This window comes from Gouania willdenowi, chromosome 3 (assembly GCF_900634775.1).
Source record: "Gouania willdenowi chromosome 3, fGouWil2.1, whole genome shotgun sequence".
Classification (NCBI taxonomy): Eukaryota; Metazoa; Chordata; class Actinopteri; order Blenniiformes; family Gobiesocidae; genus Gouania; species Gouania willdenowi.
In genome coordinates, this window is record NC_041046.1 from 45,453,857 (window position 1) to 45,469,333 (window position 15,477).

General features: G+C 34.5%; 1 protein-coding gene across 1 annotated transcript in view; it reads left to right on the top strand.

Annotated features, from left to right (window-relative positions):
* neo1a (neogenin 1a) overlaps positions 1 to 15,477 on the top strand; it is a 257,814-nt gene that overhangs the window by 189,426 nt on the left and 52,911 nt on the right. The window contains 3 exon segments of the mRNA XM_028473556.1: positions 301 to 437; positions 13,469 to 13,623; positions 14,240 to 14,360. Of these exon segments, the coding sequence (XP_028329357.1) occupies positions 301 to 437; positions 13,469 to 13,623; positions 14,240 to 14,360 (413 nt within the window).

Below are 15,477 nucleotides of genomic sequence, written 5' to 3' on the forward strand. Positions count from 1 at the left end.
AAACATGCAAAATGACAACAAAACACACAATATGACCAAACAAAACACAAAATGATTACAAAAATACACACAAAGACTAGAAAAACAGAAAAAATGAAAACAAAAACCCAAAATGAAAACTAAATACTCAAAATGATGCCAAAATAGACAAAACAACAATTAAAAACACACAAAATGACAAAAAGAAAAGACAAAAGCTATCACAAAAACACACAATAGAACAACACAAAACATAAAATGATGAGAAAAATGCGAGCTCTTAAAACATATTTCATGTTGTTGTCGTCTGTTTCCTCTCAGTGAGGGTCGTGTGGAGATTGTTGGAGGAGGAAGTCTCCTGATTTCTAATGTGACGGAGGAGGACGGCGGCGTTTACACGTGTGTGTCAGAAAACCTCAACGCCTCCATTGAAGCTCAGGCACAGCTCACTGTTCAAGGTATGGATCATATATTTCATTATTCTCTTTTGTTTGATGTCACATCCTTTCCATTCTTATTATTTTTATTTTGCTGAAAATGGTTAAGAAACATATCCTTTCCTATTATTCTAATATACGTGTCAAATTCATGGTTCGAGGGCCAAATCCGGCCCTAAGAAGCATCCAACTCGGCCCACAGGAGAAAGTCAAAAAGAGAGAAAACATGAATCATTGTGTAAATGAAATTCAGCACTATGCTTATGTCAAACGATTGCAGTTATTTTTTATGTTAAACAGCTGAAAAAACCTCAAAATTCTTCCAAAATAAAAAATAAAAATATTTTCCTTACTTCAATAGAAAAATGTAAGAAATGTAAAGTGTAAATCCTGTTGGGACTGATATCTGTCACTTATTGTTTTTATATTGTTGGTTTTTTACATATTTAGAATATTAAGTGTAAACTATGGCACAACAATGTTGAAATGACTGGTTTCCAACATAAGATCTGTGGCCCAGTTGAGATAAAAAGAGCTCCGTTTTTGGCCCCTGAACTAATATGTGTACACCCCTGCTTTAGACCATTGTTTCTCAAATGGTCACCTGAAATTTCTGAAAAATTAAAATTGATTTTTGAAATGTTTTAGTAAGTATTTTTTTTTTAATTATTATTAAAACAACACACAATCTTCCACAACTGTATTTCTATATTTTCACTCTGCTGTTTATTCAGCATAGACTACATCCATACTGATTAGATCTGATGTTCATCTGTGTGAAGTGGTAATTTATTTTTTTTATTCTTTATTCTATTCATCAGGCTTTTGTTTACTTTTAGTCTCAGTCAGAACCCAAAAAAAACACTGTAACGAGGTTATTAATTCATAAAGTTAACATGAATCCACACTGTAAACCAGACATGTGACAGAAAGATGATGATACACAAACAAAATACCAAAAATGTATCCAAAAACACATGAAACAACAAGAAAAATACAAAATGAAAACTAAATACACAAATGACCCCAAGAGACTAAATAACAAAAAAACATACAATATGAAGTAAAAAAAAACACAGAATGACATAAAACACACACAAAACAAAAAAAGAATACACAAAATGACGAAAAGACACAAAACATGCAAAATGACAACGAAAACACACAATATGACCACACAAAACACAAAATGATCACAAAAAAAACAAAGACTGCAAAAACAGATAAAATGACTAAAAAACCAACACAAAATGCAAAACAAAATGCACATTTGGCTCCAAAAACACACAAAACAACATACTAAACAAAAAAAAATACAAAAAGACAAAAAAAAATTTAAAACAGTAACAAAAACTCACTAAATGACAGCAAAATACACAAAATTACTCCAAAAACACTTAAAGTGACAAGATAAACACACAATATGACGACACAAAACACAAAATGATCACAAAACACACATAGTGACAACTAAATACACAAAATAACTCCAAAATATGCAAAAAACAACTAAAACATAAAATGACTCCAACACAGCTACAGTGAGTCTAATAAACACTGTCAGTATTTCTGGGGAAAAGAAAGCAAACATGACGTGTGTATTAATATGTTATTCCCATGTGGGATTAGGTACGAAATCACTATAAAAACACCCTGAGGCTTTGCTGCATTTTAAACATTTCATCTCTTCATCACTTCCTGTGATTAAAGCACACAGTCATGGTAGAATGGGCTCAGGTCAAAGGAGGTCATGTGACTTCAGTCCTTCTACATCTGAAGGTGTGTGTGCGCGTGTGTTTTCCACACCTGAAACTCATGTCATTCTAATGAAACAATGAATGATGTTAGAACTGCATTAGGTCTCTTTGTAAAGCTGGTTGTGTTATGGATCTGTTCCCATGACAACACATCATTGAAAAGGTTACTTCAATCCTTCACTAAATGTGCTGACTGTGAATCTATATTATTGTTCCTTCTCCGACATTCGAGGGTTCAGAGGGAACAGTTTACCTTCATAATCACACACATCCATAAAGTCAGTAAAATAATGGCCCATTGTTCTATGAATCTGTGATAACCACATTTATTTATTCATCTGAATAATATTCACTGTTATCCAGGAACGTTTATTATTATTATTATTATAATCATCTTAAAGATGGAAATCATGGTTTTAATCACTAATAAAATGGTTCAAATTGACCAAAAATGGTGGAAAAGGAGGTGAAATGGGATTTTAAAAACCACAGAAAATGGTTCAAAGTTATAAATTAGAGTGGATAAAAACAGAGACAAATAACGGTAAAAAGGGTTAAAAGTGTCAATATTGTAACAATTAGTTTAAACTGGTAAATAATGGACATCATAAATGGTGAATGTGGTTAAATTGGCAAAAATAATCCTGAAATATGGTGAAAAGATGTTAAAAGTGACAATAATGGGTCAATATATGTGTGGAAAGGGTTTATAATGCTCAACATGTCTGGATGGTGGAAAAAAGTCATTGAAATGTGATGTAGGAGTGTCATAAATGGGAGTAATATAACAATGCATTAAAATTAGCAAAAACATGGCAAGAAAAAGTCATGAAAATAGGTTTAAATATGGAAACCTTGGTGTAGTTGCAGAAAAAAAAAAGTTGGGCTGAAATTGTTCAAAAAATATTCTTAGTTTCTTAAAGGAATCTGTGTGTTTGTGTGTCTGTCTATCTTCACTGAGACATCTCAGCCTTTATTAGAGCTGTCAACAGAATAAATGAGGTCAGAGGAGGCACAGGCTTGTGATTATGGCCTTTGTGAGTCTGGCACCGCCCACATCTGCATCATGTGTTTTTTTTTTAGGCAAGGCAGATTTATTTGTACAACGCGTTTCATACACCAGGCAACTCAGTGTGCTTTACATGATCAAAAAGTGTAACAGAAAACATTTAACAGCTTTAAATCAATAAGAACATTAAAGTCGGCAACAAAACATTTAAAAACATTTAAAATCATCAACAAACACATGACATCATCAACATGATCATAAATCTCTCTCAATCATACACAGTAGAGAAAAAAGTTCCTTTAACTTTGATTTAAAAATGTTCACATGTGATGCTGACTTCAGCTCTGCTGCAGTTTGTTCCACTTCTTTGCAGCATAACAACTAAACACAGCATCACCATGGTTACTGTGAGCTCTGGGCTCCACTATCTGACCTGTGTCCATAGATCTCAGAGACCTGCTGGGTTCATACCTGACTAACATCTCACTGATGTATTCTGGACCAAACCCATTCACACATTTATAACCAGCAGCAGAACTTTACAGTCTCCTCTGAGGCTGACTGGGAGCCAGTGTAATGTGTTCTGACCTCTTTGTTCTGGTTCAGACCTGAGCTGCAGCGTTCTGAACCAGCTGTAGATGTTTGATGAAGACCATTACAATAGTCCAGTCTGCTGGAGATAAAAGCATGGACCAGTTTCTCCTGATCTTTCTGAGTCATTAAACCTTTCACTCTGGAGATGTTCTTTAGGTGGTAGAAGATGTTTTTGTGATAGATTTGATCTGATGCTGAATGTCAGATCTGAGTCAATCAGAACACCAAGGTTTTTGACTTGGTCTTTATCTTCTAAAGATCCAGACTCAGATACTTGCTGACAGCAGTCCTCTTTTCATTGTTACCAAAGACAATCACCTCCATCTTGTCATGGTTTAGTTGAAGGAAGTTTTCACTCATCCATCAGTCACACAACACCTCAATGGGACCATAGTCATCTGGGTTCAGTGATAGATATAGTTGTGTGTCATCTGCGTAGCTCTGATAATCAACCTTACAGTTGTGTAATATTTGTCCTAAAGGAAGCATGTAAAGGTTAAACAGAAGAGGTCCAAGAACAGATCCCTGAGGAACCCCACAGGACATTGGTAATCTGTCAGATTCAAAGTTTACTATGTTTACAAAATAACTTTGATCCTCCAAGTAGAACTTAAACCATTACTTTAACATTTAGTCCAACCCATGTTTACAATCTATGTAACTAAATTGTATGATCTACAGTGTCAAATGTAGACTTAGATCCAACAGAATGAGAACAGATACTTTTCCTGAATCAGTGTTCAACCTTATGTCATTGATCACTTTGATCAGATCAGTTTCTGTGCTGGTAATTATCTGACACTAATCAGTGATAAATGACTTTACAACAGTTTTAAAGAAGTTTGAGGGTTTTGTGTCAAGGCAACACGTTGATGGATTCAGCTGCTGAACAGTCTCCTCTATTGTTTTTGGGTTCACTGTAATAAACTCTAACATTGTAGTTGACTCCTCCCTCAGTGGTTGAAGCTCTTCGAGCTTTTTGTGATTTTGCTGGTTTGTTCTGATGTTTGACCTTATTGATTGTATTTTTTTTTTCATTGAAATATACAGTAAATTCATTGCATTTTCCAGCTGACAGTAATTCAGGGGCTATCTGATCTGGGGGGGTTGTGAGTTTTTCAATTACAGAAAACAACGTGTGAGAGTTGTTGACATTTTTAACAATAATTTCAGAAAAGTATTGCTGCCTTGCTTTGAACAAGCCATCATTGAATTTACACAGACTTATTTTGTACAGTTCTAGATGAATTTGGAGTTTTGTTGATCTCCATTTACGCTCAGCTCTTCTACAGTCAGATTACTAATTCTGCATTATCTCAGTCCTCCTCCAAGGTGTTTTCTGTGTGTTTGGTTTTCTCTTAGTTTTGATTGGAGCCACCACATCTATGACATTACAGACTTTAGTATTAAGTCAAGCAGTGTGCATGTTTCCAGTTTTACCATAGCCTCATGTCATCGTGTCACCAGCTTTATTTATTTATTTTTCCCCTCACACACAGCGCTACATGCATGAATACACGGCCTCCTGTGAAACATGCAAAATGGCCACATAAAACACAAAAATACACAAAAAGACTGCAAAAACAGACTAAATGAAAAAAAAAATCATGAAATGCAAAATAAATTACACATTTGGCTCCAAAAACAAATGAAATGACAACAAAAGCACACAAAGATTAAAAAAAACAAAACAAAGCAATAACAAAAACTTGACAAAAACAAAATACACAAAATGACTCCAAAAATACTTAAAACGACACAAAAACATGGAACATGACAACACAAAACACTCAGAATCTGCAAACTCCACCCCTTTTATGTGAACGCACATGTACCCAGGTTAAAACACATGGCTTACATTAGTGTGTTGTTATCAACCTTCATAGGACAGCTTCTCTATGACAGGGAATGTTTGATTAGTTGAATCCCGCTAACAGAGATTAATCCAGGATATAATTATCTAGATTCATAACAAAGGGCCAAAATGATCACAAAAATACATAGAAAGACTGCAAGGACAGACAAAACCACCAAAAAAAAACACAAAATGCTAATAAAAATACACATTTGGCTCCAAACACACAGTATGACAACAAAAACACACAACATGATGCCAAGTACACACAAAACACTAAACAATCACAAAAACACACACAAAATGACACAAATGTAGTTTTCGTCCAATTAATGTTTTTATTCCTATTTGCACAGCCTTGTTATGAACGATAAAAAACAATCTGAGGTTAAATCTTACAGTAAACACACACTTGATGGATTGGTGTGTTTTGGTGCTCTCACAGACGTCAGACTCACTCACAGGCATATGCAGCTGCTCTTATTAACAGAACACTTTCCAAACTATGTTAGGATTAAGAATGTTTTGTAAATAGCACATGGATAAATTACATGTTTGATAAAATCTGTTGAATATTTTTGGTTCACAAACCTTCAGCTTTAGTTTTACTGTCATTAATCATATAAAATAAGCTCAGCTAAAAGTAAACTTTCCATTTCACTGTTTTTAGGGGGAATAACAGAAGAATTCCCATTGGAACAAACCTTTTCCACCAGTGAGATCTACACTTTACGCCTCACCATTATTTACATTAAATATAGGACATGGAAACTTCAGTAATTTATCAGTGATGACACATAAAAACACAGTTAATGGATCAGTGTCAGCATCAATTATTGTTAGTATGAGCATTAATACAGGACAGAACAGTGGTGTTTTTTTGTTGTTTTATTGTGTCATTTCTGTGTTTTTGAAGACGTTTTGTTTTTAGTTACGGTGCTGTTTGTTGTTGTTTCTTGTATTTTTTAGGTTCATTGTGTGTGTTTTTAAGTCATTTCTGGTGTTATTTTTGTTTTTTGAGGAATTTTGTCAATTTGAAGCCATTTTGTGTGTTTTTGTTGCTATTATGTGTTTTGTCTACTTTTTTAAAGTTACAGCATTGCTCGTGTCACCCTGTCAGTTAGAACGCTGCCTGTTGTTGATCACATCGTACTGTATGGATGTGATTTTTAGAAGTTAAAAACACTAGAGTGAACAAGAAAAGGAGAAATGAGTCAAAAAGCCTAATGTACGTTAGTGTGTTCCATTTCCACCTTGATTAACATTTACATTTTGTTCTAATTTATATTCTTTAATTATTCCTTCTTGGTTTGCTGATGAGTCATCCTTCACAGTCCAGCAGTGGCTTTAATAGAGAGGCTGAAGGTTCTGCTAATGGATGCTTTATGCACAGAGCAGGGTTTGTAAAATAATCACATGCTTTTATTTTGAAGGCTGTTTACAATCAACTTGCTGTGCGTTCACAATTCTAACATGAGCCGTCGAAAGCTTGTTTTTCATGGAAAGACAACATTTCTTTTCTTATTTACATACTGATGAAATGTTTGTAAACGCCTTCTCTTTTTTAATTGGAATTTAATTTTGGTCACCTTCATGTTTATAGAGAAAAGCTGATTTTTATTTAAGACGTTTCTTCACATTGTTGTGTTTGTTTCACAGATTCGCTGATGGATAATTGATTGTTCTCAGATTGTTTTTTTAGATAAATGTCATAAAATAAGGTGATCATATTTAGATTTTCAAGAAAGAGCAGACACGACTTTAAAAAGTGTTTAAATATTCCAGCAAACTTCACTTTTAAATAACGAGCCATGAACCAAACTAAAGTAAAATTTAGTAACTTTAATAACTGTGATAAAACATAGAGGCACAGCAGGGAATAAAACTGATAAATTATCAAACTATTCCAACAGATAATGCTTATTTTTACTGAATTTAGGACAAAGAAACAACAAAAAAGAGTAAGTAAAAATAAAAGAGCAATGTTTATGTCCAAATAAAAAAAATAAAATCAACTTAACTTATTTTTTAAAGGTTTTTTTTTTTTTTAGGTATTTTAGTTTTTTGCCTGCGACTCACTGAAAATGGTCAACAATCTAAATTTTATTCATCCTGCTCTGAGTGCAATGACCATAATGACATCACATCAACTATAATTCAAGGGAGGTCTGTGTGTGTGTGTGTGTGTGTGTGTGTGTGTCTGAATGTGTGTGTGTGGAGCAAATATCTCCTGGACGTGGTGCCAGTTGGACCTGAAACTTGCTCGACGGGTTCCTAATACCCCGAGTGTGTGTATCTGTTATTTTGGAGTAATCTGGTCATTTCAAAATGTTTATTTTAATTTTATTTCACTTCTGGACGGCCCCGAAATGAAACCTATTCAACTTTTGACCTCAGGGTGTGAGGGGGCGCTAGACGGACCTCACCCGGAAGTTGTATAACGGACCACCATTTAGTCCGGTTACAGTCTGTGTCACGACACACGTCCTTAGCGTGGTAGTGAGCTCCCGTGGAATTCTCTTTTGAGGAAACATACTTTTTACTGTTCCTTATGTGGTGATAATGTGTCAAAACGTTTATTTTCATGTTAGTTTGACCTTTCGCTATTTAGACCGGACAGAGCTCACCCGGAAGTTATTGACGGCAATGGCTGCTGTGTTGAAAGCTACACATTTTTTCGCAGTGCGTGTGTGAGAACCAACGGAGGAGATTAGAGTCTCACACACACACATCGATCAGGTGGGCTTCACTATCGATCACCGTCTACGTGACATGTGTGCAGGTATGTGAGTGTTGAGTGAATAACGGACCACCATTTAGTCCGGTTACAGTCTGTGTCACTACACCCGTCCATAGGGTGGTAGTGACTGTAGTGTTACAGTCAGATCTAAGTGTTTACATGTTACATAGTGAAGGTCATCTGATTACTGCAGCTTCTCTAACGTCACACCTGCCTCTACATCTACAGTAACTACTGACAATAGATACGTTTAGTGAACGTTAGACAGGTACACGTGGATGGACTGGTGTGTATGAATTTAGAATGGATCCCCCCCAAACACACACCAAACAACAAAAATATGAAAATGACTCAGAATACACAAAACTAAATATTTAAACAAAAAATACACAAAATACAACAGAAATGCAAAAAACGACACTAAAAAAAGATACAAAATGACTCCAGAATCACACTACAAATGCAACAAAAAACAATAATTATACCAAAAAATGCACAAATGACATAAAACAAAAAACTAAACAATATTTATACAGGAAGTACACAAAATGACAACAGAAATGCATAAAAATATACAAAAGGCTCCAAAAACACACAAAATGACTCCAAAAAACACATATTACAGAAAAATACACCAAACAACAAAAATATGAGAATGACTCAATATACACATAAATATTTTTTACTAAAAATACACTAAAATGACAACAGAAATACACAAAACTACACTAAAAAAATAGACAAAATGACTCCAGAATAACACTACAATGGCAGAAACAAACAATAATTAAAACAAAAAATATAAAAATGAGTAAAAAAACCCAACACATTCATCATGCGCATGTCTCAGAATTAAACCAGGGAAATTGCACACGTTATTTTACTTTGCACTTGCAAATATGCCCCTTAATAATGCTACAGAGTATATTAATATTATTGCCGTAATTGACAGCTCCCCTTAAGCGCCCACTATATGAATGCATACTTCCAACGGTCACTGCACTAGTTGTAGGTAAAATGCTACAACTTCGCTTTCTCTAAACAAGCCACAATACAGAATTTTAACCTATTTTCATCACTTTTTCTTGCCATATTTTTGCTCTTTTAATACATTTTTGCTACATAACTCTTATTTTAATGTCTTTTCTTCATATTTTTTCACTTCCAGACATGTTCAGCACTTATAAACCCTTTCTACCACTTTTCCATCTAATGTCACATATGTTGACCCATTATTGTCACTGCCAGTTTAAAGTACGGTAATGTTCTTACTTTTTAAATTACATTATCCCAAGCCCCCCACGCCCCATTTCTGCCATTTTTGTCCACTCTAATTTCCAACTTTTAACCTATTTTTATGTTTTTTTAAATCCCATTTCACCACCTTTTCAGTGAGGGTCTCCGCTCTCAGGTTCCTCAGACCAGCGGTGCTAGGAACCCTATTGTAATCGTAAGGATTATTGTTACCTTTTATTTTTCCTTGGGTAAAAGTGGTGCTGCAGGCTAAACCATACAAGGTAGGGCGGTGCCCTTTGGTGGTTGGGTCCAGACCTCCCCGTGTACCTTGGACGCAAAAATTCACAAATATCCGCCAGCAGGTGGCGCTATAACAAAGGTCAATGCGTTTTGGCCAATAACTCCCACACCGTTTGTTGCAATTTTAAAACCTTCATATCCACAGATTCCTTGAATAGCACTGAATCACCTGGGCTAGGCCACGCCCATTTCCGCCTAAACTTTTCTCGGAGCAAAATTGCAAAAACTGGAAAACCTACTTTTTCGAACTTATCCTTGGGGTTTTGTCCAATCAGCGTGAAACTTAGCACGTAGAGTCTTCAGTTGGACCTGATCTAAAGCTGATAAAATAATTTTGTTTGCTCAAAATGTGCACGAATAATTACTGAGTAAATTTTTCTAGCTCGCTATAAAAATGCATAACTGTTGCATATCTTGGTCAAAATAAATGCTAACAACACCAAATCTGAGATCCTTGGTTGGCATGTGACTGTAGGGATATAGGCAAAATTTGTATAAGTTACGCCTCTAGGGGGCACTGCAAATATATGAAATGTATATCTCATAAATGGCACAACCGATTTCTACCAAGTTTGGTGGGTATGACTTTGGGTCGCGATTGGTCAAAGTGGGCGTGGTTTATTACTACATAAAATATAAATAAACAAACCTTTATTTCAGCTGAAGTAATATGTTGAGGGCTGTGAAATTTACAGGTTAACCATAGAAGAGCACACAGATCACCCATACCAAAAAGTGCACCACTAGGTGGCGCTATAATGGGTACAAATGCGTTTTGGCCTGTAATTTTCACACTTTAAATCACATCTTCCAAAACTTAATATCCACCTGTTCACAGCAAATGGCACGTTGTCCTGTGTCTGACGCTCGCCACGAGCCCGTCATCGTTCGTGTCGTACTTCCACGGGCTCCGCAAAACCTGGGGGCCGAGTTGTGCGGGAAGGCTCGGCCTCCTTTCATAACTGCTTACAGTTCTAGTTGTAATTGTAATTGTATGCTGTCAGAGCTGCTTTGTTGTGTTTTGGTAGTGTAAGTTTTAAATCAGGTTGTGTTGGTTCTGTTTCCACTCTTTTCTTCAGCCATGGTTTGGTTTTAACAAGCTCACAGTCGGACGCACACGTGACCTTTTCTGTGGCGTCTGTTAGAAGTTCACCCGTGTCTGTTGTTCTGTATTAAAGCTGATTTACTGAGACTTCTGAGATGATGTTAACGCCTCCTCCTCTTTCCTGTGTTTTTGTGCTGTTCTTATCCTGCAGATAAAAATAATAACCCATATTTCACACTGTGCATCTTGTTTTTCTTGTTGTAAATCAAACCATACAGTGTGGATATGATTTTAGCAGCAAAAAGCAGTAGAGAGCAAACCCCATTGCTTTTGTTGTTATATTGTATGTTTTTGTTGTTTCTTTGTATATTTATGTCTTTGTTGGCATTTTAATTCATAATTCCTTGTTTCCCAGTAATTTTCTCTTTAAAATAAACCAACTCAGATACTTGAGTCACAAATCGTCAGCAGGTCTTAATTTAAAGACATTAGTTGTTTGGTAAACTAACATGTTGTTGAGCTCCAAATAATAAATAAATGTATATACAGTCATTTACAGGTAGAAGTGTTAAAAACAATAACAGAGACGACAAAGTTTATGCTGAACATTCACAGGGTATGTTTTAATTTGAAAGCACTAAAACAGATGCAAACATTCTTTATTTAATGTTTCCTTAGTTTAAAATCAGTTATTTTTAACCGTAGAAAATGTTTTTCCAACATTGTAGGCGTCACTGTTTTGATTTATAGAATGTGTTTTTGTGCACAAAGCCTAATATTCACTCATATCAGACATTTAGAGCCTGTTTGAGTGAGAAAAGCTTAAATATATAAATCTAAGCTGGTAGTGTGATAAAAGAAACAGGACGTTAGTTTATGACACATGAACACTGGCATAATTACTTTAATGTTTAATTGTTGGAAAATTCAATCATCTTTACGACAAATGTGGACGTGAAAACTAGTGCAAATACCAACGCTGCAAAGTTCAACTAAACAAAAGATTTACAAAAGTCATTATGATAAAAATCTGTGTTTGTTAGAGAAACAACACGGATTTACAAAGAAAATAGAAACTGTTGCTTTTAACACAAAGTTAGAGACTAATATACAAAAAAACAACAAAATGACCATAGAATACACAAAGGAACAACACAAAACTCTAAAATGACAACAAAAATATATAAAATTATAATACAACATACAAAGATGCTGTCATTTTGTTAAGTTTTTGTTTATTTGTTTGTAATTATCTGTATTTTAATTGGAGTAATTTTATACGTTCACTTTGAGGGCCTCACATAGTTAGTGCTGCTTTATATTATCACTGACTCATTAGAGGTGACGTAATGAACTACAGGTCATTAGTTTACGACTCAAACATGTGAACATGGACAGTATCACAGTGAGATTAAACCTTTATTATATTACTGTATGTCCCTTTAACAGTGAATCAACATATATTATTTTATTTACAACTGAAACTAAATATGTTCCGTATTCAATATTACACATTAAAAGAGACGTTTTTTATATAAAGTGGAGAATCGTGAACAGGGTTGGGGTAAATTACATTTTTAAATTACAATTACTTTGACCAGCATTTTTTATTTTTAATTACAATGAAAATTACAATTAATATTTCCCCCTGTACAATTAATCACAATTACTGATCCTTTAATAAATAACCTTAATAAACGTAACCTTCCTCTTCTGTTAGCGTTCTGTTAGCATCTCTAATGCTAACGGGTCAGTTTGACCCATGTCTATAATCATCTGTGAAATACACTAATAAATATTATCTATCATCTATTGATTACCTTGTAAGGATTCATAATCAATGAATATTTTTCTGATCCTATAGACATAGATTTATTTATATTTTTAATAGTAAAATGATCATCATGAGAACTAACAGGTAAACGTGATATGAAACATATTTTAATTATTAACTACATGTGTGTATAAATGTAACATGGTTCCCCAGTTTTGCATTTAATTACATTGTAAATTACAGTTTTTATAGAATTTACATTTTTGTTGTCGTCTTGTGTATTTTTTGCTGCTCCTTTCTGTATTTTATTGTAATTTTGTGTATTTTTTGTTGATCTTTAGTATATTTGGAGTCGGTGTTAATTACACTTGTAAAGTCAGAAAGGAAAGGTTGTTTCTGCTCCATTGTTGAATGTTTGTGAGAACTCTACAGCGCTGGTTTAGAACCATAGATGATAAACCTCAGGTTCCTCTGCTCCAGTAACGGTGATTAAAGCTAATATGGTTTGATACTGATGGAATTAAATCATCCAATCAGAAGTGATCTCTGAGCGTAAACGTACTAACACATGATACCATCAGACTGGGACTAGAACTAACTCTGACTAAAATAAGACAGATGTGAGCTCTGTGGTGATATTCCATTACATCCAGATGTTTGTGCTGGTTAGAGATGATTCACCAGCACAAACACTGCTTCACTTTTCTTCTGGTTTATCTATAAAAGTCTATTTCTCCCACAGTTCCTCCACAGTTCCTCAAACGTCCAACCAACATTTACGCCCACGAGTCCATGGACATCGTGTTTGAGTGTGAGGTCTCAGGGTCTCCTGCTCCCACTGTGAAGTGGGTGAAGAACGGAGATGCCGTCATCCCCAGCGACTACTTCAAAATCATTGTGAGTAGGAGATTGGTTTAAGCCATTGCTTTTCAAATGGAGGTACGCGTGCCCCTAGGGGTACGTGATGGCACTACAGGGGGTCCTAGGGAGAAGTGTCAGTGTCCCCCCCCCAGGCATGAGAACACCAGAAATTATAAAAACTGTAGAAATAAATCTATTTAGGAGCCACTAAACCAGTGTTTTTCAACCTTGGGTCGAGACCCAAAATTTCTGAAAAATTTGAATAGATTTTTGAAATGTTTTAATTTTTATTATTGAAAAAAATTATTAAAACCAGACAAAATCTTAATCAACTGTATTTCAATAGTTTCACTTTGTGAAATATAAATCTAGTTCAAATAAAATTCAGTGAAAAAAATTCTGAGCTAAAAAATGATCAAAAACTAATTCTAGAAAAAAACTTCCCAGAAATTCTTGATATCAAAATAAGGTCACGATCCAAAAAAGGTTGAGAACCACTTCATTAGATACAGTTTATTTCACTTATTTACAAAATGAGGTTCTTTAAAATGTGTGTTATCACTGGTTTATTCCGTCATTATGATCTATAGATGTTTATTAATAGAGAACCACTGGTTTTTGTTGATCTTGGTTCTCCTCTTCTTCTCTGTAGAAGGAACACAACCTGCAGGTGTTGGGTCTGGTGAAGTCAGATGAAGGCTTCTACCAGTGTCTGGCAGAGAACGATGCAGGAAACGTCCAGTCCAGTGCTCAGCTCATCATCCTGGATCACGGTACGTCACCTATTATTAATATTATTATTACCTTCCATTAATACGACTAAAACACAGCTGTGATTGGACGCTTAATGCCATGCAGAACGTTAACTTTAGAGGAAGATCAAACCTGTGACGACGTGAGGGGAAACGATTATTACTGGAAACGCTTGGTTTGACCACAATACTCAGTGTTACAGTAAAGTTGTAACTAAAGCCTGACAGCTTATTGATAACGCATTAGTGATAGAACGATGCTGTACACATTAGTGTGAGAAATGCTTTAACTGAAGGAAAGACTCATGAATTCTAGCTTAAGCTAATGCTACATACTGTACTGTACAGTAACAGCCTTTGTGGTTGATTAAACCTCATTTAATAAACACTGAATCCTAAAGAAGATGACGATGCGATGCATAAAACATAAACATTAATAAAACCACCAAAATAATACAACAACAATATTTAAAATAATATTACAGAATATAATAATATACAAACTAAAACAAAACAAAGAGAATAATTAAGAAAATACATTATGTGGTTAAATAAATAGGACAAAAAAGTATGAAAACTAGTAAAAGATTCATCAAAGAGAGTTTGTTTGAGGTAAAACAGGAAAAAAATCAATCAATTTATCAGTAAAACAGTGTGATTAATTAAAAACTGTCAAATGGGAAAACGAGCATTTTAATTAAAAGCCAAAGTAAAGCAAATTAAAAAAAACACAATTTACACAATGAATACATATTACAGGAAATATAAAAATAAATAATAAATAGAATAAATAGATAATAAATAAATAATAAATAGAAAGGTATACACAAAACCATTTCAACAATAAACCAATAACCTAAAGAACCTAAAAGTGAAGTATAATAGGATAATAGAATATGTATTTAACAGATTTTTACAGTCAAACTAATATTTAACAGGAAAAATGAATGAATAAATACATATTATTGCACATGATAACAGTAGGGTGTATAAAACAGTACTATTAAATATGCATATATAAATATGTATGTGGTAAGTGCAGGTTTTGTATGAAATATGATATTATTGCACATGATAAATAACCACTGTCCTCAGTGCAGGTAGATGGATAGGTTCAGGTTGTGCTGGTGGTGAACAG